This window comes from Lagopus leucura, unplaced genomic scaffold, assembly GCF_019238085.1.
Source record: "Lagopus leucura isolate 7727_CA_CO unplaced genomic scaffold, USGS_WTPT01 Super-Scaffold_100001, whole genome shotgun sequence".
NCBI classification, from domain to species: Eukaryota; Metazoa; Chordata; class Aves; order Galliformes; family Phasianidae; genus Lagopus; species Lagopus leucura.
In genome coordinates this window covers 1,396,945-1,423,840 of record NW_024962262.1, presented here as the reverse complement: position 1 = coordinate 1,423,840, position 26,896 = coordinate 1,396,945, and the positions used below count along the sequence as shown (strand labels likewise).

The window sequence follows — 26,896 nt, the reverse complement described above, 5'->3', positions numbered from 1 at the left end:
TTGAGTTTCTCTTCTCCCCTCTCCTCCCTTGAAGATCCATCATGGATGAGGATTTTTTGGTCTATCCCATTTTCAAATACCACACTGCCTTTTATGCAAGCAAAACAAATCTAGGCTGTAGTGACTCTTCTTGTCCTTACCCATTCACTGTAGCTTTTCCAAACCCCTTCATTCAGGTTGTCTCTGATGTGGATGGGAAATAAGTGGATAAAGCTACCTTAAATCCTTCGGAGCCCCATAACAAAAGTGGTGGACTTAAGAGTTTTTCCTACTAAGAAATTAAACTACCTGGAGAATCTGCTTTTTCCTTCCATGGTAACCTCCCCTGGCAGGACCAGATGCCAACCTGAGAAACTGCGAGGCACCTCCTTCCTTCCCTTCCATATATCCTCCAAACAGCAACAAAACAGAATTTCACAAGCACAGATGTGACATAAATGGGGAAGGGACTGCTGGCCCCTGCAGATAGCTTTCCTGTCCAGAAGAGAAGCTAGCAGGAGTCTCACCCAACTGCGCTTTAAGGGCCTGGAGGGATGCTGCCCAGAGCCCCAGACATCACCCAGAAGAGCAGAAGAGGTTACCAGACCTTTGCTTTTGGCCTGGCTTGCTAAAGATGCAAGCAAACCCAAAGGGCCCTCCTAGCCTCAGAAACCACACTGAAGTTGTGCAGGTCAGAAGGCAGTTCTCTCCCATTGCTACAGAGTCAAAAATCTGTTTCTGCCCCCCCACGTTGCAAACTAAAGCTTAGAAGAAGAAAATCAGTTCTTACTTTCTCCTTAATTTTGAGAAGACAGGAGGGACCCACTGACTTCATGTTCTAACAGAAAAAGTAAGTGCATTTAGAAAACCAGTTACCTGTAATTTTTCGTCATACGTGGAAGTAAACAAAAACCATCTTTAACTAGTTTGGATGCTTTGTGCAATTAAGCAATAATCCATGTGTACATTTGACTACGCACTAACTGAAGTTTCACCTTATACCCAGAAACACATCCCAAGGGAGCACAGATCAATACAAACAAGGTGTGTCAGAAAGTGGTATAAAATAAGATTTATTTGCAAATCACTTTGACAAGAAGGAAACAAGTATATCTGAGATGTGCGTGTTGGGGATCGCAAACCCATTCTTTTGTCTTCTGAGATTTCTATTTATACGAACCATGGAATACTTCCAGAGTTCAAATGAAGCTTCGAAGGTTTTTTTTGTGCATGTCTTGTCCTGCTGTTCCTTCCATTGGCACAGTTATAGGAGACTCAAACTCTTTGTAACAAGAAGCAGCATATGTAAACCAAGGTTGTTCTCTTGTATTTGAAGGAAAACTTGGACAAGAGTCTTTTCACATTTGTTCAGGACAGTGTTAAGCACTTCAGGATTCCCTCCAGGAGAAGTGCCTGGTGCTGTAATAACACAGAGAGCCCCACAGACACACTCCACCCTGAAATGGCACATCTCTACTGAAACTTCAGATTCTTCCTCATGTAAGACACAGCACATCTGGTTACGATCCGACTTCTCACTCTTGGAAGCTAAGGAGCTGCATCTCATGTAAAAATTATAAAAGTTTAATGCTTAATAAGAACTGCAGTGTATAAATGCAACTGTGATAAAGGCAACACAAACATGAGCTCGTGCTATTGTGGAAGGGTAACCTCTAAATTACAGCTGCTCATAGCAGTTACAAAGGAAGACAGCGGTACCTTCAGAACACTTCTACAACGTCATTCTCTCCAGCTTTCAAAAAACCAGGAAATTTCAACTCTGAAGTTGTACTTGTAATTAGATGAACATACAAAGCAAATTTCCAACTCCCTAATGCTCTCTGAGCAATCCTGCACATTAAGCATACCTTGCTTTCAGTGGAAGTCCAAAGTGAGCATCACAAAACAAAGGAACACCTGCTGAGAGAGGAAATCAAGGACCCCAAACTGGATCCATTTTTTCCAATACAGCTCTAGAAAATATTTATTTTTCTAACAGGGACTTTCTGCCCTACCCCCCCCCCCCCCCCCAATGAAGTTCAAAATAATTTCAATACTCAACACTGGAAAAATAGTAGTTGGTGTTTTTTTTTTCCTCTCTGTAAATACAATAATGCAGGTAAAGATGCCTAGGCATCATTGTCACCAGTTCAAACAAAGCATTAATGAATGCATTAAATCATTCAAATGTAAATAAACGGTACATACATTAAAAGATGCCCCAAATCTTAGAAGAGTGTTGTAACAGCAATAACTACTGTATTAGTGACAACCATTGCAGTCAGTTATTTTGACAACAGAGCAGGTAAACCAATATACCTCTTAGACACATTATTTCATTTTAGCCTACTTTAGAACAACTGAAATAAGACCCAACTGAACTTTCTCAGGCATTAATCTCCATTATAATCCACCATTGGTGTCCCACCACCCCTTCTGAGAAATCTAGTGCATCTTCATGGGAAAAATATACTTCAGAACAAATTTTCTGTTGACAAACCATGCTCTTTTCAATCTCATTTCGGCTATCCAACTTCAGAGAATGGCAGGAGTTTGCATTTAGTTCCTGCTGAACAGCTCCAAGCCTTTACTGGAAGCCACGTCAATCTCCACAGTTGCGGCATGCTGCGAAAACCAAGCTGCATGTGCCCACGTTCTGCACTGGCCCCTCGTTTTTATGGTTTTAACAGTATTTTTGTGAGATGGGATTTGCCACATCTCTAGTAAGTTTCATAAATTTGGGACACAACTACCCTGAAAATCCACTACTTGCAAAGGAAGTATCATACTCACTAAGAAAGCAGATTAGTTCTGAGCATATATCTTTAAAAGCAACACTTGAAAAAGACCTGCAGCCTCACAAGTCCTGCTAACAGATCTAGGCCTGACACCTAGCAATGCCCAGGGGTTTTGCAAGTCTTGTAGAAGTGATTCAGTTTTCAGTCATCAACAAAGGTTTTGGCAGAGTAAAATTATATGAAATCTGTAATACACTTGTTAGCATTTATAGTCCAATCATCAGTTAGAAGTATTATTGCATCTGAAGCGTAAAAATATAGGAGGTTCTGTAAAGAAAAATTAAAATAGCATTAATCTAGTACAGATAGTCATATAAAATAACTCACAATTATGTAAGTTTCCATATTTAATTACACATTTAAAAATAAGTTATAAAAATAATCAAGCTTCTTCAAAACTCCTATGATGCTCTCTTTTAGGAGTTTTTACTCAAATCTACTGATTGTCTAGCATCAGCAACAGCTTCTGGTACTCGAACAGTCATATTATCCATTGACTTCTTCAAGCAGATCTGGCAGCCTAAACGTGATCTGTAAGAAATAACACTGTTTTTAGTTCTAGCCAACCACACACCTACCAGTATTTACAGCCCTGCTTCCCCAACATTCAGCCAGCCCAAACACTTCACGGTCCAGAAACCAATCCCCTACTACTGCATGGTCATAACCAAGACCAGCAGTGAACTGCTTGCATGAGCACAAATATATGTGATATCAATCATGGTCACAGATTTACATCCTTAACTTGGGATATTTACGTTGGGAAGTTTAACCTGAGTGCTTCTCACTGCTGTACAAATGGTGACCCTCCCATTCCCAATGACTCACTCATAGTTCAGCCAAAGGTAGGCAGACACTTGATCTGCCACAGAACACTCAGCATCTCTGAAGAGACCGAGGCACTCGGATGGAAAGCCTCAGTAAAAGCAGAGACTGACTCACCTGCAGTCTTAAGACAGCTCAAGAAAACAGAGCACACGTTTGTACAGCTCACCTGACAGCTTGGGCTAGTTTAACTTCTACAGCTTCCCAACAAGCTGCAGCCTCAGAAGAGATTAGGAACTTCTTCCATTTGTGTCATTTGTATCTTTCTAAAAGTTCACACCCAAGTCAAACATTTTTGATTTTTACAAAATTTCTACCTGAAGTTCTACATTTTTCCTTAAATATTTACAGGACAAAATATCCAATTACCTCCTCCTAACACAGTTAGTGCTTAGGCAGGTATCTAAGAAAATACATCTTCCCATGACTTAAATTAACAAAAAAAAACCTCTGTGGTAAGGTAATGGAACCGCATGGGACACAACTAGATTTATTATCATGCACAAATTACAGCTTCAGCAACTTCTAAAGTCTAAAATTTTGTCTCTTCACAATTCTCTCACTGCAAGCTTAGCCCAACAGTGGCCAGAAATTACACACATTAAAGAAGCCTGCCAACTTTTTAGCAGTTCATAAACAAAGAAGCAAACTACAGCTGAGGATAACTGGATTTTTTTAAATGAGAAAGTGGATGATGGTACTCCATGAAAAAACAGGAATATATTCTGAAAAGCATCTTTATTGACCCTAAAAATTCACCCACCCAATCAAAACATGTTCACAGAAATAAGTGATTGAACACAGCTTGTGTATTGGATAAGACAGACTTAAACAGCTTCTTCAAATCATTTTTAATCTCAATAGTCACTACTGAATTAATCCTCTCTCCCATTTTTGCTTCTTCAGCCTAGCAAGGCGCAGCATCTTTCTCCACTGTTTTAACATCAGAGTCCAAGGCTAACTTCCCTGCTTTTTCAAGGAACTCAGTTAATTCAACCTATACACCTTGGTATTTAAGAAGGAAGTCAGTGCTGCACAAGTATAAAGACTGATAGTTAACCAGTATTTAGGCACAGCAGTTTTTTCTGGTTGGGTTTTTGTTTGTTGCTGTGGTTTTTTCATCTATTTTTACCTCATATTAAAGATGTCCCTCTCCTTTCTTTTTTTTTTTTTTAAATATCAAACTTTAAAGAGACATTCCTGGAAAGACACTAGCTAGCTGACAGCCCATTTCAAGTATGTAAAGCCACCACTGTTTCACCTGCCTCTCCATCATTATGGAGTGTGTTAAGACAAGCATACATAGCAGGTCCAGGGAGGCGATCCTTCCCCACTATACTCTCCCCTGATGGGACCACAACTAGAGTACTGTGTCCAGTTCTGGGCTTCCCAGTTCAAGAAGGACTGGGAACCCTAGAGAGAGAACAGCAGAGGGCCACAAAGATAATTAGGGCCTGCAGCATCCTCTAAGAAAGGGCTGAGATCTGGACTGTTCGGCCTGGAGAAGATAGAAGGGATTTTATCAATGCTCATAAATATCTACAGGGCAGGAGTCAAGTGGACAGGCTGTTCTATGTTCATTGCTGCTCAACCACAGGACAAGGGGCAACAGGCACGAACAGGAGCACAGGAAGTTGTGTAAAACATGAGGAAGAACTTCTTTAGTGGAAGGCTGACAGAGCACTGAAACAGGCTTCCCAAAGACATCGTGGTGTCTCCTCTGCGGATATCTAAAACCCTTCCAGACACTTTCCTGTGTCATCTCCAGTAGGAAACACGCTTTGGCAGGGGGTCTGACTAGGTGATCTCCAGAGGTCCCTTCCAGCCCCTATGATTTTGTGATCTAATCAACATCAAATTCTGTTCACATCAATCAATTGGAGAAGATTCTCCAAGGTGCAATCAGGGTTGACTTTTTCCCTTACACAGTAACACAGTACTATATACAAACTTCGTCATCTTTGTCTTCACCTTATTATTTCCCAGATATGGTCAACGCATAAAATCTAGCACAGATGAACTTCAGATCCCACTTGACCACCTACATTTATAAGACACTCATGTCCTTCTATCCTGTTGAAAAACAGTACTTTTTGACCAACTATTGATCCTCTGCAGGGCCCCTGCTCTTACCCTGCAGCAATGCAGTACTCAGTAAAGGACTTGGAAGCCAAGTCACTGCTCTGTGATTCATTTCAGAACTCCGATACCTGTTACTTCTGCCTAAAAAGCTCTGTTGAATTGTTTCCTTACCACTATTCAGCAAAAGCTGTAAAAAGCAACAGGCAATAGACACAGGCCTAATGCATCCAGTATGGAACTGGACTGACTGCCTTCTATAGCCAATAACGTTATTTTAATAGACTGCTACCTTCCATTCCTATCATTTAGAAGCCACTCCAAGTTAACTAATTAAACCTGACAGAGAGTAGCTCAGCAATGTCATGAGTTCCTTTAGAGCTCCTGAGTGAATACTATCTACCCTTTCTATGCGTTACTACTGATTTATTTGTAGTACTGCTTCTTCCATGGACACCTACGAGAGATCTTCCAGGAAATCCCATGCCCAGAAAGCTTCCAGTGCATGGAGATCCTGTAACATCTCCAGAGCAAACAATGCAAAAAACGTTTGCTGTTACATTATCTCTTTGTATTCTAAGTGCAGCTCCTGCATCATCTATTAGATTCTCATACAGATGACCTTTTTGCTTCTGACAAGAACAAACAGCTTGTTGAAAAGTAGAAAGGTATTTGTTTGGTTTTTATCTCGGTATTTATTAAACATTCAGTTTGTCAAGGTTTGCTTTCTTCCCCTCTCATTTTCCTATGTTGAATAACCCCTATTATTCTGAAGTTGTTCAAAACAAGTTTGTTTTAGCCTTTCTAATCAGTCCCTCATTTAAGAGGTATTAATACTCACAACAGCTGCTAGTTGAAACTTTCCAATTCCAGAGTCACTGACAAGAAATAACTTTTATCCTTAAACTTCCTGCAATGCTCTGCCCCATCGCCGTTACAAAGCTTTGCACTAGCATGACACCAGGCAACCTGTAGTAAACATGAGGATCACTCCAGCATTCTCCTTCAGAAAGCTGTCCTTTCACACATGAAAGATTTCTGGCCGCAGGAATAACACCATGATAGGAAAAACCAACAAAACACCGAAGTCTTCAGAAGGTCTGAAACTTATTTTCTCTCAAAATTCTTCAGACTAAACTAATATTTAAACAGAGAACTCTGGCTTTCTACTGCTTTTCAGTTGTTCAATTAAAAAAACAAACAAACAAACTTGTTTTAAGCCTTTAATTAAAAGACAGACAGAGTAAAATAGAAGCTGAAACAGGTTTCTCAGCTTGACTTCTTTGCCTTCTCAATCTCCTAAAAAGATAACACTTGGCTGAAATGAGGAAAAAGATTGTACTGCCATGCAGAAAAGATCTGTACAAGATTCCAGTGTCATCGGAAAAAGAAGATAAAAGGCTTAATTCAAAATAATTCCTTGCAGAGACACTGAAAAATAAATACTATACAGACCAGGTATAAAGTCCTCTGAAATCACTGGAAAGACTCGCAGAAACTTCAGCAAGCAGTTCCTTTGAAACCTGAAGGAAAAAGCTAATAAACCTCACTCAGCACAACTGCTTACACCTCATGTGGGCTATGTTCTCTGAGACAGGCTATGTGCAGCCCACTAGGAACAGTGGTCCAGCCTGCTAGGAACAGATGTGTGAAATGAAATGCTCCGAGATGAGAACGTGACGTCTGTGTTATGCATGTGACAGTGGGGGGGATGAAGTACAGAGGGGTCCTTCAAACTTGTGCTAGTCTAGTTGTAGGCACTGAAGTGCCCATCCAGAATTGGAGCACACTGGGCTTAGTTTCACCCAAGTGCTATCTGGGTTGTATGTTTGAGAAACACTCTGACATGAATGGGGACACAGCTGTGTGGAACACTTCAGCCTGGAGAAAAGAAGGCTCAAGGGAGATCTTATCAACAGATACAAATGCTTGAGAAGCCGTGGTGTCTCCTCTTCTGAGATATTCAAAAGCCTCCTGGACATGGTCCTGGGCACCCTACTCTGGGTAGCCCTGCTTGAGCAGGGGCTGGACCAGAGGAGCCCAAAGATGGCTTCCAAGTTTAACTATTCTACGGTTCTGTGAAAGAAGGTCTGATACAAACTAAAATACTAGTGTAAACACATCCATAAAATAAACTAAGTGCTGGTTGATGGGATCAGAAAACAGAAGGGAAACAAGAAGGAAGTTCACAAACAGGACTACAGTAGCAAAGTTTTTGGTGAAGAAACTGGGATTTTGATCATACCTCAGTATCTGACACTCCTACGTCAGACAACTATGAAGAGCCACTGTTCAGGTTCACAAAAATGGACAGCATTTTCATCAACATTTCATCAGCAGTACCAACATTAGCATGAACTCAAAATTTCAACTTGCCAGTCCTATCCATGTAACAGAATACAGCTATTCACTACAAGCTCACTAAGGCACTTTAAGAACACTGGACTGCTCCACTTGCAAACCCTCCTTTCCATTTAGTGACATAGCAAAGCATTACGTTGCCTTACGTTTCCGTGAGACCATACGCCAGGTCTAGCATGTCCATCTCTTCATCAGTAATTGCATCTAGTTTCTCAAATATGTGGTCTTCAAAGATTAAATGACAAGTTGAACAGGCTAATGTTCCTTCACATGCACCTAAAGAGAACAGCAAGTTAACAGAAAATTCCAAATAACTGAACTTCACAACAATGCTTTAATAGAGAACATGTTTATGCTAACATAACAGCAGTGTCACTCATCATCAGACTGCACAGTAAGAACTGCACAGAAAGCACTGTGCTGCTACACTTCACAATGGGATCAGCAGCACATATTCAAACCAAGCACGATGCTGTACTGCATGATTCAGTTTTGAAAATGTCTTTACATACACAAAAATACATGTGGAAAACTTTAAAGAACTGTAAAGTGCTTAATGTAGAAGCTGCCACATCAACAATCTGTGCATTCTAACACTGGGGAAAATAGTAATAAATAAGTTAAAAAGAAAAGAAAAATCACACCAAGTGACTGTTTGAGCAGTGGGAAGTCTTACTGCAACTGCAAGGCAGCAGCAAACTATTCAAAGGCACCTGAATTGTACAATAGTTCACTTTCTATGCACACATTTCTACCATTACTGCACGTAGGATGCCCCCTAGTGATATAAGTAAACACATAACACCTGCATTTTACGTTTTTCTTCATCATCTGTCCCCCTTCTAAAAAGAACATATATTTCCACATTATTTCCAATGCATTATTTCTCTGCTCTAGTATGATGCTTCATTACCAAATTGTTATTGAAGTTGATACAGTATGTTGTAAATTAAAGGTTAGTAAAGTATCTCAAATGTTAATTTTGGACATTATTTACAGTCTATTGACAACATTATCCTTTTTACTCCACCTTACTGTAATGTTTTAACATGGCTGATATTAACATGAAATGAGAGGACCTTAACTGTAGACTGAAGAGTAGCCATAAGCCTATACAATAGATTCATATAATAATAAATGAAGGTAGCTATGTCAATGTGTTGTGCATTTTTTAGTTTATTCTTCAAATGTATACAACCCATAACAATATTCCCTAGAATCTTAAAGATTCATTACTAGCAATGGCATGTATTCATACTTAAATAAAACACAGGTCACATTTCAAGTTGTGCTGAACTAGCATACTTTCCCCCCACTCTGGAATTGCTCTGTGCTATATATTCATTCATGAAAACTGTAATCCCACTTTCTGCTTTACTTCTATTGTTATTTCTTAAACATATGCTCTGAAAGTTTGCTTTGTATAGTCAGAAGCCTGTAACCACTACGGAACTTAGGGCCACAAAGACAGTGAGGGGCCTGGAGCATCTCTCCTATGAAGAAAGACTGAGTGAACTGGGTCTGTTCAGCCTTGAGAAAAGACTGAGAGAGGACCTGATCCAGGTCTATAAATATCTAAGGTGTGGGGGGCAGAATGGCGAGGCTGGAATCTTTTCAGTGGTGAGTGGAGACAGGACAAGGGGAAACGGCTGGAAACTGCAGCATAGGAAGTTCTGCACAAACATGCACAAGAACTTCTTTACAGTGAGGTGACGGAGCACTGGAACAGGCTGCCCAGGGAGGTGGTGGAGTCTCCTTCTCTGGAGATGTTCAAGACCTGCCTGGATGCCTACCTGTGCGACCTGCTGTAGGAAACCTGCTTTGGCAGGGGGGTTGGACTCGATGATCTCTGGAGGTCCCTTCCAACCCCTACAATTCTGTCATTCTGTGAACTAACTGAGGAAAGTCCAAAGTTTGGAGGAAAAGGAGGTAAGCTTCCTTCTGTTTTGATTTTAAACAGAACTTGCACTGAGTTAGAATATCGCTAACACATTGGTCTCCTTTACCTCACCTCTTCTGCAAGAAGTGTTTGCTTTTCTTTGCAAACTGACATACCTGGCTGCTTCTTTCATTGGTCATTCAAGTACTACAGCGACATGTGTTACAAAAAGCCAAATAACAAATTCAAATCACACGACAACAGGGAAGTAACTCAACACTGTCAGAAATACACCATTTTTTGTGTGGCCTTCAGAAGCTTTCAGCTCAGAAATCTCACAGGTGGCATCTCTCATCTTCACAGAGAAATTGTCCACGCAGACAGAGATCAGGTTAGGAAAGTTAAAGCCCTGATAGAATTGAATGCTGCCAGAGACACAGAGAGCAACAAGAAAAGCTTCTTTAAGCACTGCCAGCAATACAATGAAGGCTAAGGAAAACATGAGCCCCCTCTGGAAGGAAACAAGAGCTGATTATGTGGGATATGCAGAAGGCTGAAGTTGTCAAACTTACTTGCTTCAGCCTTAATCAGCAACTGCTCTAGCCACACTAAGTCACAGAGGGCAAAGGGACTGGGAGGATGAAGAACTGCCTGCTGTAGGAAGAGATCAGACTCGAGGCATCTAAGGACCCTGAACACGCACACAAGTCCACAGGACCTGATGAGATGCATCTGAGCATTCCAAAAGAACTGGCAGATGAAGTCGCGAAGCCACTATCCATCGTATTTGTGAAGCTGTAGCAGTTCAGTGAAGTTCCTACAGACTGGAAAAGGAGAAATATAACCCTTATTTTTTAAAAAGAAAAAAAAGGAAGGCCCAGTGAACTACAGGCCAGTCACTCTCACCTCCGTGACTGTCAAGATCACAGAGCAGATCCTCATGGAAACTATGCTAACGCACATAGAAAATAGGGAGGTGAATGGTGACAGCCAATATGACTTCATTAAGGGCAAATCATGCCTGGAAAATCTGGTGACCATCTGTGACATTACAGTGTTGGAGGATAAGGGAAGAGTCATCTACTTGGACTTGTACAAAGCATTTGAAACTACTCCACACAGCATTCTTGTCTCTGCACTGGAGACATGGATCTGACAGATGGACCACTGAGTGGATAAAGAATTGGCTGGATGGTCACACTCAGAGTTGTGGTCGTGCCTAGGTACAGATCAATGACAAGTGGTGTCCCTTGAGGCACTGACAAAATGTAACGTCTTTGTCAGTGACATAAACAGTGGGACTGACTGCAACTTCAAAAAGCCTGCAGACAACACTCAGCTGAGTGGTATGATCAGGATACAGCAGAGGGAATGGATACATCCAGAGGGACTTGGACAGTCTGGAGAAGTGGGCCTGTGCAAATCTTATGAAGTTCAATAAGGCCACATGTAAGGTCCTGCACCCAGGTTGGGGCAATTCCAAGCACAAATACAGGCTGGGTGGAAAATGAATTGAGAGCAGCTATGAAGTGAAGGACTTGGGAAGGGGGAGGGTGGGGGGAGAAGGAAGACGATGAAAAACTCAATATAAGCTGGCAACATGCCACTTGCAGCCCAAAAAGCCAACTGTACCCTGGACAGCAGGGTAAGGGAAATTATTGTTCTCATGCACTTTACTCTTGTAAGATCCCAACCTGCAGCACTGCATTCAGCTTTGGGGGCCCCCATGTAAGAAGGACATGGAGCTGTTGGAGCAGAACCAGAGGAGGCCATGAGGATGATCAGAGGGCTGGAGCACCTCTCCTGTGAAGACATGCTGAGAGAATTGGGCTTGTTCAGCCTGGCAAAGAGAATGCTCCAGGGAGAACTTACAGTAGCCTTCTAATACCTAAAGAAAGGTACCTACAGGAAAGCTGGAGAGGGACTCTTTATCAGGGAGTGTAAGTTATAGGACAAAGGGTAATGCTAAGTTTAGATTTGATGCTATGACAAAATTATTTACACAGATGGCAGTAAGATACTGGAGCAGGCTGCCCAGAGATGTAGTGGCTGCTCCATCCCTGGAAGTGTTCCAAGGCCAGGCTGGATGGGGCTTTGGGCAATCTGGTCTAGTGAGAGATGCCCTTGCCCATGGCAGAGGGTGGAACTGGAGGGTCTTCAAGGTCTGTTCCAAGCTAAACCATTCTATTATTTTTCAGATTCCTCCCTGACACCATTCTGTCACCATTATCCTCCTTTAATTCCTTCAAGCAAGGCTCACCCCAATTTTTAAGAACTAGATCCAAAATATTCTATGCACCCGCAGGGGAAAAAAAAAAAAAGTATTTTATTTGGACTCCTTTCCACACCTAGGTTTTACAAATACATTCATAAATATTTATGAACAAACTGGTAAGAGATCCTAATTTCCAGACACCGAATGTAGTATTTAAGGAATCCACTTACCAAAACCATCTATGTCTAGATTATTATCAACAACAACATCCAGCAATGAATCTCCAGGTTTTCCTTTGGCTGTTAGCTTGTCACCATCGCGGTTGATGAAATGAACAGTTATTTTATCTTCTGAGCTGAAAAAGGGCAAAATAAAACCAAAGAAGCAAATGCATTATTTTCCAGACCTTTAAATTTGATTGAATACTGCTATTACAACACTTTTCAAAGCTGTAACAGGTGCAGGCATTCAGTGGTGACATTAAACACAAAGACATGAAAAACAACACCAAAAACCCCTTCACTTACGTTTTGTCACTAGAAGCCATACAGAATCCTGATGCTTCACCTTTTGCCAAAGGGATTCAAAGCTTTCTTTTAGGCAGACTATCTGTATTTTTGACAAATAAAAGAGCTGACTTTAAGTGCTTTGCACTTCTCTGTGAACTCACACTTTGCATTTACAAAATGATCTAGTAGATAACACTAAAAAGAATTAACGAGTTCAGAATTTTCCCATGTATGGTTAGAACTTAAGGCATTTTATTACCTCTAAAATCTAATTCTGTTCTCCTTTCAACAGCAGAAATAGTCCAAATGTATTTGTCTTTTTTGACTGCAGGTTCTCTTAGAATTTCACCTTGTAAATATTTATTCTAGTGAAGTGCATCAAAATCTCAACACAGACACCAAAGAAAAGTCTCCTGCTTTGCTTTTCAGGCACTTGAGTATACTTAAATTTTTATGCAGAATGTAAGGGAATTATTTTTCTTAAGACTAATGCTTTTGATATGGAAAAACAGGGTTTTTTTGTGTGTGTTCCATATGGTTTCCTTTCACATGCAAATTAAAGGAAGGTCATTAATATAATAGCAAATAAAATACAGTTCATTACAATTGACTATGCTCTTTCTCAGGGTGAGTAACACCAGAAGAATTCCTTAGAGAAACAGGAAAGAAACATGCTGAGAGATATAAATAAAAAACTGAAAGCTAATGCAACATCTATACCTCATCATGAAATCCATGTTTAAGAACAGCTCACTCCATATTATACATGCTCTTTGTAATAACTGCAGGCTTTAGGTGATCTACAACAGAGAACACATACAAGCCTGAAAAACCAAGCCACCTCCTAGGAAACTAACTTATAGGGCTGAATATTAAAAAATTAAAAGTGGCCTTACTGAAACATCAGCAAGTCAACCATCCTTGGAACTGGCTAGGAAAGAAAATGCAGTTCTAGCAATTAAAGTTGAAGCTCATTTTGGAAAACAGACATGCTCACTGCTCTACACTTAATGCACTTGCACCAGCCATAAGCTCAGTTGGCAGCAGTACCTGCTAATCATGTGGTGTCCAACTCCTATCACCCCTCAGCCTACTTCGGAAGGCAACTGCAGGTGATTATTAATCATAAATTCATTCCAAAATAATAATCAATAAGGAAGGATCAACCCTCTGGGCCCACATGATTCAAATGAATCTCACACTATAATGAAATTCAGAAATCTTAGAAGATGCATCTTCACATCACACAATTTGTGTTCTGCAGCCTCCTGTGGTATCAGGGCAGCACTTCCAGCAAGCCATTCTGCAAAGGTTTAAGTTACCACTGTGTTCTTCTTTCCACTCCCCTGCTCAGCATTACTACTTCCCACAGCAAAGAGAGGAAACCAGCATCCTTCTCCCAGATACACAAGTGCAAAATTCACTGCCTTCACCAAAAGTCAACTTCACTGACAGGTTTAGATTGCATCCACAAAAGTATAGATTCCAATTCTGACAGCTAAAGTAAACCACCACCAACATTTTGTTTTGTTTTGTTTTAATTGGTTTTATTTATTTATTTACTTTAGGTTCTTCAAGAAGTCCTTCCAGAGCTCACCGAAACACTCATTTACCAAAACATTTCAGTCAATATGACAAACATGATGCTAGCAGGAGACAGGGATGCAGTTGCATGCATAGACATCTACACCCATGTAAGTGCTAAATATTTGTTCAATATCTAAAGCACATTCTTTCTTCCCCTACAAAAGAAGGCAACCACCAGTAACACAGTCCAAATACCAAGATGTCTGACTACAATCCTGTGGGATGACAGGAACCTTCCTAAGAGGCTCCTTAAGAGATCCTCCCTATGTGGTTTTCACAACATGCATAGGGCTATCTTCCTTGGTGATCACACTTCAGACTGCAGTAACAGCAGCATCAGATAAACAACGGCTTTCCGGTCCCTCCTTTGTTCCCTCCTCCTCCAGCACTCACAGTGCTCTGCAGTGAACTGGACTGGAAACAGAATGGGCTGAAAACCAATCTTGGAAGCCTGCGGCCATATGAACAGCAGAACTGGTACAGTCAGATCTACCTGTTACATGACACATCTGGTTAAAACAAGATGACAGGAATAGCACCCCTCTTTCTGCAGCCACCATCTTACACTGGCTTTAGCCAGCTATGGGGCAGCGCTAGGGCTGGACATGCCCAAGTGAAGCACCACCTTTAAGTCATCAGCTTTTGTTAAAGGACATTACAAAATTAGTCCTTCCTATGAGAATTAATCCACCTGGTTGATCACCGAAACTGAGATTTATCTGTAACAAAGTTTAAGACACTCCAGTAGGATCTGTCTTCCTGGTGCTGGAACAGGCTGCCCAGAGAAGCTGTGGATGCCCCGTCCCTGGAGGCATTCAAGGCCAGGTTGGACGGGGCCCTGAGCAATCTAATCTAGTATTAATTGTAGAGGTTGGTGGCTCTACCCGTGGCAGGGGGCTTGGAGCTTCATGATCCTTGAGGTCCCTTCCAACCTGGGCCATTCTGTGATTCCTGAGATTGCCATCTTAAGTCCCCCTGACACAGACAAAAAATTCAATTTACAGATCACTGCAGCATTATAGTACATGAGCCTGACTGTGAAAATGCTTCCAGGAGCGCAAGTACATCACTAGTCAGAGGGTCAGAATGCACACTGTGCAGATCTTTTCAACTGAGAGATTCCACTGAAAGAAAAATCAGACCTACGTGGAACAGTGCTTAGGGTTTATGAATTTCAAGCAACGTGGCTTTTGTCTACATGGAGGAAAAAAAAAAAAGCAAGAACAAAAACAACAAGAGCAACAAAACCCCCACCACTTCGTGAACTGCACGTGGAAGATTAACATGAAATAGATGCCAGATCTTACGCAAGCATAAATAGCCTCAGGATTCCCGGAAAGAACCAAACATATTTCATGTGATTTACATAAAGCATAAATATCCCAATTCATGCTTAGATTAACTTCTTTTTTTAAGCTATCTGCTAATAAAATTCATTCCTTCATATGATTGCCACAGTACTATCGACATTATTATCAAGCGTCACTAGGGTACCCCAAATTAAGCATACAGCAAATGAACTGAACAGCAGCAGAGAACTGTTAAATGATCCATCTCCTCCCATTTGTAACTAGTGCAGCAACTTTGATTTTTGAAGTCTTGGCAATGCTTTAAAAGACCTTTTTATGTTTTGACCTCAAAATAACTGATAGCCTGGGCAAGTCACTGGAGACTTATTTTAGGGCACTGGGCTGGGTCACTCAGAGAAGAGATCTAAGCAGGCATACAGGAGACCTGGATTTAAAAGTTTCTTGCATTCTGTACTAACAACATTTGCTGGAAGAAAATAAGAGCACCTAGAGGAGAGCTTAAAAGCAAACTACTGAAACAACTCCTGTGATTCTACAGGAGTTGGACTCGATGATTCTTACAGGTCCCTTCCAACTTGGGATTGATTCCAACCACGGTGGTGAGAGCCACCCAGCAGTCCCAGAAACACAGGATCACAGACTGGCCAGGGTTGGAAGGGACCTCAAGGACCATGAATCTCCAACCCCCCTGCCACAATACAGGGCCACCAACCTCCCCATTTGATACCAGCCCAGGCTGCCCCGGGCTCCATCCAATCTGGCCTTGAACACCTCCAGGGCCGAGCCCCGGGCTCCCCCCGACCACCGGGCCCAGCAGGACCACCCGCAACGCAGAGCCCGGCCGAACGCTGGGAAGGAGCGGCGGCAGCGCCTCGGGGCCGACACGGAGCCGACGAGGCCGGGGAACGGCGAGGGCACGGCGGGAAGGTCACGCAGCGCCGCCCGGCGCGACCGCCCCTCGACCCCGGGCGCCTCGCAGCTCTGCGCCGTGCGCGGCCGGCCCCCGAGGAGCCCGCCGAGCCGAGCCGCTTACCTGCGCGCCGTCCGGGCCGAGAGGCTGAGCGGTCGCAACGCTCTCACGGCCGCGGCGCTGCAGCTCGGCCCTGTCCCCACTACCGGCAAAACGGAGAGGAACCAGCGGCGGGACGGAGCGGCGGCGGCCCGGAACAGCAGGCGGGCCGGTGCCGGAGCGGCCATGGCGGCTGGCGGGCAGCGCGAGGCCTCGGCGCCGGCAGTGGGAGGAGTGGGGGCAAAGTCTCGGCGCTTACGCCTTCGGCGCGGGCTGCGGCGACTTTCGTAGCGGTCTACGCCATCCACGTAAGGCACTTCCCGCCCCCTTCTGGCGGCGTCGAGAGGGGACCGCGAGTCGGGAGGAGCGGCAGTACGCAAAGTGCGCAGCGTAGCGCCGCGTAGCTGCAGGCGGTACGGGAGAGGCGTAGGGCGGCTCGTGTCGAGGGCCGGCCTTCCCGCCTCGTTCTCTCCGGGCTCGCCGCAGGCGGTGACAGATCCCAGCTTCCAAATCCGAGCCCGGGTTCTCCCGGCAGGTTCTCCCATGGAGCTCGACCTGAACTGGTCCCCTCCTCGGTTTGCTCTATGAGGGACTTCTTGACTCCCCGGGTCCTCGTTGCTATTTCTTCTGAGAGAAGACGAACTTCTAAGACACAGGCATCAGCAGACGGGCAGCTGTGCCCTCAGAGGATTTGTCAGGAGGAGAGCTCAAATATCAGTATGGAAACGTTGAGATTTCCTTGATATTACAGACCACATGTGGCCTTAAGTTGGCGTTCTGCTGTGCATGTGTTGGGCTGCAAGTTTTGACCAGAACCTAAATTTGGGGGGAGGAGGGGGTAAGAAAGGAGGGGATAGCCTCTTCAACAGAGACTGTGGTACGGGACAAGAGGAAATGGGTTCAGACTCAAAGAGGGGACATTTAGACTGGATATGAGAAAGAAGCACTGTCACAGGTTGCCCAGAGAGGTGGTGGGTGCCCCATCCCTGGAGACACTCCAGCTCAGGCTGGACGGGGCTCTGAGCACCCAATGGAGCTGTAGGTGTCCCTGCTCGTTGCTGGTGGTTGGACTGGATGGCCTTTAAGAGTTCCTTCCAACTCAAATGACTCTATGATTCCATATTTGCATAAATGCAGTCAGTATTCTGGAACATACTGAAAAGCAGCGTCTAAAAAAACAGCACGAGGGCCAGATTCTCATCAGATATGCTGCTATTCCCTCACCCTTGTGAGCTCTGTTTTTCTTTTGAAACATTGGAAGAAGTAGCTGTAAAGAATGTGTTTTATTTCAGCACTGTTCAGACAGCATAGGATCGTACGTGCACATATGTGAGGCAGCATATAGATAACTTCAGCTTTGTGTGGATTTCTAGTTTTGCAAGGTCAAGAGAGTGCATCAGATAATCTAGTCTGACTTTATCCAGAGGCTGCTTTTTGTAAATTAATGGTTTATGCAGGAAATAAATCTGAAAGAAATCCTCTGGACCTTCCAGTCTAAACCTCTGCTGTCACATACAACTCAAGAAATTCAACATAAAAGTATTTATCTGCTTCTTAATTTTTTCTTTTTATTTTTTTGGCTGGTATTAACCCCACTGAAAAAAAAGATCACTTTCACTCCTTGGAAGAGCATAAAGTCTAATTATGTATTAATTTTCAAAAAATTCATTTTTAATGTAATTAATGTAATTTTTAGTTTAGGATAATATATACCAATCTTTTCTTGCCCAGTGCTGCCCATGAGTTTAAATGGTTCTTGACCTTTCTACTGTTCACTCACTGTTTGTTGTATCCCCTCCAGCCCTTTTATTTTAGCCTCTGTTTTATTCATCTGATTTCACAAGACATGAAACTCTTATGTAATTCTCCTGATTCTCCCACCAAGTCATTTCTGCATGTGCTATTTTGAATTCACCCATGTTAAACTTGGGCAGCTGGTTAGATTCTACATTCACTTGTACAGTGTCTCTAATGGAAGTGCATGGCCATCATACATCCTAGGATTCTATCTGGTTATTTCTGTGTACACATCAAACTAGTAGCCCCAAATCATTGTGTGATCATTTTATGAGCCCCATGTCCCTTGTTGCTTCTTATTAAAAAACTCTATTAATAAACAGGATGAGTTCTTGTTTCCTCAACTGAACACAGCAAGCTCTGAGCTTTGTTTCAGTTCCTTCGATGTGGGACCTACATCCATACAGTGCTTTCATGAAGAAGGCCATTTCCATTAATCAGCTTTACCCCCATGTTCAGCATGTGCCCCAGCTCTGTCATTGCCCTCAGATGACCATGGTCCTGAGCACGTCACCCCTTTGTAAATGTTCGATTGGCAGTGTCCAAAGTCAGAACCTTCACTGATTACAGCTGTTGCAGCAAAAGCTAGAAGTGAGGTGCTGTCTCTCTGTCCTTCTGGAAGCCTCTTTGAAGCAGAGGCTTTATGCTGGCCCTTGCCTGTGGCACAGTGCAGCCATGTAGCAGCTGTATTTGCATTGTCTCAAGTCTCCATAGGCCTGTCTAGCCTTGACCCAGACTCACTGACTTGGCATCCTGATTTGGCCTTGGATGTGCCTTGTCACTGTGGCCTTGCTGAGTGAACAACTAACTGCTGCTGACCCTGACCACTATCTTGCAAACCAGTTTTGACCCTGGCTTGTTGCTCTGCTCCCTGGCTCCTTGGTGAGGTGACTGCTTTCCCCTGCCTGGTTGCTCCACTTGGCTCCCAGACACATTCCCTTGCAGAGCTACCATCTCTTGCTGTTCCCTGACATCTCCCACCCCCAAACACAGAGACCTCCTATGTAGTTTCTTTGCATTTTCTATATAATGTATGCTTTTGTGGGAGGCAAGTTTGAGTAAAAGGCAGAGCAATTCGATCAGGATACCTGGATGAAAACCAGCAGATTGAAATAAAAGAGACAAAAATACTTAATGCTGTGTGTATATCAAGCATCCTTCTGAACACAGTGATTGTGTGAAAGCTTTGCTGCTTGTTTCCATGACATGTTCATTGTAATGATAAACATTTTGCTATACAGGCTTCATCTTTCCTATATTTGTATAGGTTCTAGTATACTGGGAAACATATATTTTTTACAATTATGTTCTCCACATCGTTATTTTTAAGCTTCTATTTGCAGTAGGCCAACAAACCACTAGATGGCAAACAATTTCTACTAGATAATGCCCAGGTGTTCATACTATCTTCTGTCCTCAGCTTTATAACTGAGGTTTTGGGGTGTAGTGCAATGGAAGTTCATAGGAATCTGTGGTGAAGATGGTGCAGTCCTTCTCCTGCTTGCCTCACCCTCCCTTTTGCTTCTTGGTATTCATGCAGCCAGATGTGGAGAGTGTTCTTAGAGGTTATCTATGCAAAAAATAAGCTAGCAAAAAACAAAAAGAAGATGAAAGGGCTGTTTCCAGCCAGCTTACAAAACAAGATTTATTCTGAGAGCAGCTGTCTCATCCTGGGTTGTTTTATGCAGCTTAGCAATGGTATCAAATTTCTCCTATCTGGCATAAAATTCCAGGGTTCAAGAGGACAACAACATTCTGCATGTATACAAATGATCATCGGATAACCTCCATGAGTTACTGAAGATGACATCTGTGACTCCTGTTTTTCATCTGCAAGAGACGTGGTATGAAGACACGTTTGTGACGTGGTTGTTTTTATTTTGAGAATTAAAGTGGTTTGTAGGCCCTTCTGTAAGGGCAGGTTATCTGAGTACCATCAAAGTCCGTGTGGGGCTGCCAAAAAGTTCTGCAGATAAAGAGTGATCTGGATTTGAGAACTTTGCCCCTTTGTTGCTGAGCATCTGATAACTGCAGTACAACAGGGCAGGAGAGTGTTTTGTTTTCAGTTGCTTTGTCTTTGCTTGTTTCACTACAGCACCTGACTTACAGTTGGGAACAGATAGAAATGTTTGGGGTTTGTCATTCAAAGAGGTGGAGCTCTGGGAATGAGGCAGAGCTCGCTATTACCCACTCAGATAGGACAGCTGAGGAGGTGGGTCTGTCTCATGACAGGAACGTGAATTAACTGCGGCAGAATTCTGCTCGAGTGCCAGTAATTCTTTGTTCTAAAGCCATAGTTCTATCAGACATACTGCAAAATCTGTGTGAGAATTTTCATCTGAGTAAAGGATATTCAGGGTAGTTGTCTGGAGACTTGGTTCTTCTCAATAGAAAAATGTAGGAGTTTTAAACAGAAACGCTTTTCTCACTCTTTTGAATTTATGGAATTCTTTTACTTCGTGTTATCCTTTCATTTCATAGCATCCCCTCTTTTCTATGACAAGTTGAAGAGTGAGGCACAGCCAGCTCAATGTGAAATTTTCAAAACAAAGCAGAATTTGCCATTGCAGAATTGTGGGCAGGTTTATGGCCAATACAGGATCTCAAAGCATGGTCAAAATACAGCTGTACAAGTTCAGGAAAGGGAAATCCACCACTGGCTGTTAGGTATGAAAGCACTGTGCCTAGCGCCTGCCTGAAATCCATCATGGCAAGTTGTTGGAAGCTGAAAAAGAACATGGGGAAAGTCAATGCTTGCTCCACTCTCACATTCTTTTCCTGGTGCTGATTTTGACAGCTGCTGAAGACAAGATAGTGGGCTTGAGGGGCCTTTGGTCAGTCACTGAGTGGACATTTCTTTGGTCTGACTCCTTCCTAATTTTCTTACATATAGTAGCACTCTGAAGCTGAAGCTGCTGAGTTTGCAGTGGAGGACAGACTGTGAGGATCAAAATCCACCAGACCTCTCCTACTGAATTTCAGCCTTGGCAATATTTCCATTGCTACCAGTGCTGCATTCTAGACTGTAGTTAGACAGTAATTAGAGGCTTCAATTAGACAAGAAAGCAATTTTCTGACTGCACAAAATTTGAGTGGAAAATGAATTAAAGCCTAATACTCACTCTTGTTGCCTGTTGGTGCCCACCTCTCTTCTCTGCATTGTGCTGTTATGAACTATCTGTAATACATTTTACTCTCTTCCCAGAAGTCTTTACAGCTGTTTTGTAAAAACACATGCAACTAAGAGTAAGGCAAATGTCTCCATTAAGTGAGGATATTGATTGCTGTCCTGTCATTTCCAGGTGCAGAGAGTGATATACGAGTATGCATGTTGGTCTTAATTATCTCTGAAGAATACATCCTCGAGGAGCCTGCTAGAAAGGAACGCGCTTACTTCAAAAGACAGCCTGTTAGTTTGTACTGAGAAGCACAAGAAAGCACTTGGTGTGAGGTAGTTAGGGAAAGGGAAGTACAAAGGTAGCATAGGAAGGCTTGCAGGAGGTCTGTGTGCCCGCCAGGGGGCACGGCAAGCTTGGGCTGCAGCTTGCTCGTAGTGCTGAGCAGAGCAGTAATGAAGGGAGGCAAAAGTTTCCATCTTGTTTTTGCATCCAGAAGAAGGAAATTGAGAGATTTCGAATGAATATATAGAATAAAAATGGGAGTGTGGAGTGTATGTAAAAGATTAAAAAAACAAAACCCACAAAGCAGGCATGGACTTACCAAAAGGCACTGCACATTTGGGACTGTGCAGAAGTCTGGTTTGGAATAAGCTTATCAGTTTTGTTTTGTCTCCAGTGGTGTAACTGAATTAGAAAAAATGAACCCTTTCTCTGCCAGCCTAGGAGCATGCAGATCACATCTGGAACCTGAACAGTGGTGTACTCAAAGCTGCCACATTATAATTTCTATAATATTTTAATCAAAGCCCTCTTTCCATCATTTCAAAATCGGATGGTAAGAGAGGAATTGAGAATCAGAAAAGAAGCAAGCAAAAAGTTCTTTTCCCAGGCTTGAAAAGAAAGGAAATAAGAGCACAGAAAGGAAATAAAGAGAACCCTGAACTATTACTAAAGTCTCATGAGTGTATTTTTTTTTTTTTTTTTAATTGCCAGTCTCATGACTTTCTGGGAACTGATTTATTGAAAGCCTTGGTTTGGCAATTCTGTGCTTGGCTAGCTTGGCCTTTGCCCAAGTCCCCTTTTTTTCTTTGGCAGCACTTAAAACAGTTGGGCTGTGGCCCATGCTCCTTGGTAATCCAAGATTGCCGTGTGCAATGCAGAGCCCTTCGGCAGAGGAAATGAGCACGGCGGCCCCCGCCCAGCTGGCTGCATGAGGGGCTCATCCACAGCACTGCCCCCTCGGTGGGCTCAGCGCATCTGGCACTCTGCAACTGGTGCGGAAACTCGTGTTTACTTTAAATCCCGCTGGTTCAGCTGGCAGTAACCCAACCGCTGGAAACTCAGTTGTTTAGAGAGAGCTCATCTGATCTTTCCAATTATTTTGCATTTGCATGAGCTGCTGTACGGCAGACAGACGCAGCGTGCAGCCGTCTCCTGCGGCAGCTCGAGTCCCTCTGGAGCAGCGCCGCAGCAGTGCCGGCCATTTGTGGTCGCTCATCGAGCCCAGCAGGAAAGCAGCAATAACACAATGCTTCCAATGTGCTTCACAGGCTTTGCCAGTCCTCTCTCATTTCAAGGCATAGCACTGCAGGTGTATAGAGAGTATAGAAGGTTTGTTTCTCTTGCGCTGCTTTTAGGGCTTTCAGCCGAGCTCTTGGAACACGTTGGGGTTAGCAGCCCATAGCAGTACCACTGCTGTTACAAGCTGCTGAGGTAGCACTCTGCCCTGTTACCTTTTAACACACTTAGCTTTTGTATGTACAGAATCAAGCACTACTAAGGCTTTGTTTTAAACTGGCACTATGAAGTCAGCATTGTCCACGCCAGGACAGCAGCACAGAGCCTGGCTGACCAGCACAGTACTGAAGCCCTGGGCATCGCCAAGTGGAGGAGTGTCCAGCTTTGGTTTTTATGCCCTGTGATACTTTTAGTAATCCTCTTAAGAGCAAATGTCTCTTAAAGGCTTGCTGTAAATTCCTGGTCTCACTGGCTGTCTGCAGCTGATATTCCAGCACTGGTGCTTGTTGTGCTTATGAGTTAGGACAGAGTTATGTGTAGGCTGGTGTCCTACTAAGATGGAGGAAGCTTGAAGCATTCCCCTATATAATGAGAAAGCAAATGTTTTTCCAGAAATTACTGGCTATTAAGCAGGGGGAGGCATCTCCTGAGCTGAGATTGTTGTAGCCATTGCAGACCTGATTGTCTATAGAACTTCTGCTGTTTGTTAGCTGGGACAGGCAATTATGTAATCTGAATGTTTCCTTTTGCACCTCTTCCCGCCCCTCTGCTCTGTGCTGCTGAGGCCTCCCCTGCAGTACTGCGTGCAGATGGGGAGTCCTCAGTATAGGACAGACATGGGCCTGTTGGAGTGTGTCCCAAGGAGGGCCACAAAAATGAATTGGGCTATGCCAAGGTGAAGAAGTGAACACTGAATGCCCTCCATCTCGGCACAGCTGGCAGCACAACTACTACTTTTACTTTCACTATTTGGATTAAAAGCCCCTGTGTAGGTGATGGGCAAATCTTCATTTTGCTTGGAAAATCATTGTAACAGTACACTCTGTTTCTGTATTTTACTGTATGTGCAATGTCCAGCTGGACATAGTCTATCAGTGTTATCATAAAACTACTAATGAAAAGGGCACTTATGTAAAAAAAAGTTATCTTTTGCCCTGCCACACTAGCAGGAGTAGTGTGACTTGGCTGCTATTGAAAGATGAACTTACCCTAAAAGCTGGATTCTATTTTTCCATATATAGTAGTGGGAGTAGTGTCATCATAAGGAAAGAGAAAATATTAAAAACAGTCTTTGTAAATGCAAAGCACTGTAAAGAATTTGGGGTGGAATTGTGACAGAGCTTTCCATGAGGACTGGTACCTCTCTAAGGCCTTAACAGCTGGAGATTACATTTTAAGTTATAAAACATAATCGCTAAGACGAACTGTAAGCATGAATCTAATCCAACATTTGCATGGGCTGTTGCACTTGGAAACAAGGTTTTGAGCCCTATCAGTTGTACAGTAACACCTGAAATGGGTCTCTGCATGTATGAAATTCCCAACAGCCTACGTTGTCTAGAACTGACCTCCTACAGAAATAGAGGACTTTCTCACGAGTTGTGTAACTTGTATTTCTTACACTCTCCTGAAGGGAACTAAGAACTGACCTTTCAGAAAGAAAGAGTTTGGAGCAATTATGTGCACTTCAGTAGTCTCTTTGAAACTTCGTTTTATAGAATTAAACCTTAGATATTCTTCCTCCTGTTTTTCCTCGAGGCAAGTATAGTTTGATCACTGACGTGCTCTCTCTGTGGGCTAAACCTAGTTTTATTTAGAAGAAAACGCTGAGCTCATTGGAGCATGTAACGTGCCATACTGCATTATGTTCATTTAGCCCAATTGTGCACATCTAACTTGCTGATTCCCCATGCTTCTGAGAAAAAACAGAACAAAAAAACCCTGAACCCCAACATATTTTCAACAGAATTGGGGTGATGGAGAATTCATCCTAGCTTGTTTAAACCTTGTGTTTCAGCCTGTTTTTCAGTACTTTTTAAATGAATTGCATCAATATCCAGAAATAGTAATTGAGGACAGGAGGATTTTGCACTTTCTATGAGACCCTCACTGTGTGACCTCAGAAACATCCAGTCTTGCAGTCTATCTTGTTCTTTGATGAGAAGATAACTCTTGGCTCCAAATAGACTAGTTTTCAACTTCATAGTTTTCCTCCTCTTGTACTACAAGACTAAGAAAACTCACAAACCATGTTTTCTATTCTAAGTTTTACATCTGTGAGCCCTATGCTAGATCTTGACCCAGAATTTCAGAGCAGCCCTCAGAAAATGCATCATATAATAAGTAACAAAACTTTTAAAATTTTTTTTCTAATTTTTATTGTTTAATAAAGAGATCAGACTTCAACAGCTCTGCACATTCCATTCGAGAATGGACCAGTAATGTATTTATGTCAGTGAAAAATGGAGTCACAAAGAAACAAAAAAGTTGATGAATTTTTGGCATTCTTGAAACCTACTTTCTAATTCTCCCAGCCCCACAGCTGTTTTTGTGATCCAAACAGAACTGCATGGTAATGCCAGAGGGGAACGGCAGCAGGTGAGAACCCCACCGTGATACGGAAGGCTTGCCACAGTGTTCTGCAGCACAGAATCCATGGACTGCTGTCTGGTCCCCAGGACCCATCATTCTCTGTGAGGTGACACTCCGCGGTGACATGTCACAGTGGCTGTCCCTTGTGGCAGCGCTGGGAGCAGTGGCCCAGTCCACTTGTGGGACCCGCAGGATGTGGAGCCAGAGAGAGCATTATGTCTGTCTAGAGATATCTTGCTGCGATGGAGTGGCTGAGAGCCCTTCAAGGTGAGGTCCCTCCACCTCCCTGGACACCAGAGATGTCCATGTGTGCCTTCGGTGTCTGTTTAGGACGTGCCAGCAGCTCTGTTGTTGCTCTGATGAGTGCAGCTGCCCATGGTGGCTTCCCCAGTACCCCAGCAAGGGGAAAGCTCTCTCGCCTCTCCCCATCAAGTACACATGTGCCAGCAGAGCTCACCCTGCGCTGTGGGGCTGGAGGCCGGCTGCTCAGCCCCAACTCCAAGCAACACCAGCAACAGCTGCTCTGCTCTTTCCTTCCAGGTCTCTTCGCTTGTGTGAGCTGCGTGCCCAGATGTATGCGGCGCAGGGAGAGAGGCAGGGTGTCAAGCCCTGTCCCTGCCTGCACTGTGACTTTGCTGCTGCAGCGCCTGCAAGACCAGGAGGTGAGCTGAGGACATCCAGCCAGTCCTTGCCCTGGCCCAACGCCACAGTCCCGTAGGTGCCAGGCCCCGGCAGCACATCCCGTAGCGACGGGTGGCAGAGGGCAAAGCGAGCATGACTGATCCTTGTCCCCAGGGTGACCGAGCGCAGGCGTACCGTGAGCTGGAGAGCGCCCTGTGGGAAGACAACAGCCGCCCGCCGTGCGGAGTGGTGAACCGGCTGCTGGGAGAGGTGTCCCAGGACCTGACAGCAGCCCAGCTGAGGGGTCACTCCCGAAGGCAAAGGGAGCAGCCTGCCCACGCTGGTATTGTGCTGGTGGACGGCGGTGGCTTAGCCCTTCCAAGGGCCTCAGGCAGTCTCCTGGACCGCGTGTCACCAGAGATTCTTTTTCAGGGCATTACAGGCAACGGGAGGACGGCTGCCAGCAATGTCCTGGTGGCTCTGGCCCGGATGCACTTCAGCTTGGTGATGGCCGAGCTCCAGAGCTGCATGTCACAATATTGTGGCGGGGAGAGTGGGGATGAAGGTGTGGGGAAAACCTGCCTGCCCACAGAGAGCGAGCCTATCTCCTTCTGGACATGGGGCTATGGGGAAGGGGAAAGGAAAGGTGAAGGGGAAGGGGAAGGGGAAGGTGAAGGGGAAGGGGAAGGGGAAAGGGA

General features: G+C 43.7%; 2 protein-coding genes across 2 annotated transcripts in view; one reads left to right on the top strand and one right to left on the bottom strand.

Moving 5' to 3' along the window:
• Positions 1–1,036: 1,036 nt before the first annotated feature.
• On the bottom strand, positions 1,037–17,096 carry FDX1 (ferredoxin 1). The gene is made up of 4 exons (XM_042868463.1): positions 16,576–17,096; positions 12,367–12,491; positions 8,189–8,318; positions 1,037–3,308 (listed from the first exon to the last, which is right to left on the bottom strand). The coding sequence occupies exons 1-4, from the start codon at positions 17,094–17,096 to the stop codon at positions 3,194–3,196; spliced, it is 891 nt and encodes a 296-aa protein (XP_042724397.1). The 3' UTR covers positions 1,037–3,193.
• LOC122178333 overlaps positions 16,801–26,896 on the top strand; it is a 21,459-nt gene continuing 11,363 nt past the window's right edge. The window contains exons 1-3 of the mRNA XM_042868462.1: positions 16,801–16,859; positions 25,549–26,239; positions 26,373–26,844. Of these exons, the coding sequence (XP_042724396.1) occupies positions 25,820–26,239; positions 26,373–26,844 (892 nt within the window). The 5' untranslated portion in view covers positions 16,801–16,859; positions 25,549–25,819. The remainder of the gene's footprint in view (positions 16,860–25,548; positions 26,240–26,372; positions 26,845–26,896) is intronic.

Coding starts and splice junctions, on each gene's coding strand:
- FDX1 (XM_042868463.1), bottom strand. CDS start 17,096: ATGGGAGAACCTGCCGGGAGAACCCGGGCTCGGATTTGGAAGCTGGGA. Junction 12,492..16,575: donor TCGGCCCGGACGGCGCGCAG/GTAAGCGGCTCG, acceptor GCCCTTTTTCAG/CTCAGAAGATAAAATAACTG. Junction 3,309..8,188: donor GCGTATGGTCTCACGGAAAC/GTAAGGCAACGT, acceptor TATTTCTTACAG/ATCACGTTTAGGCTGCCAGA.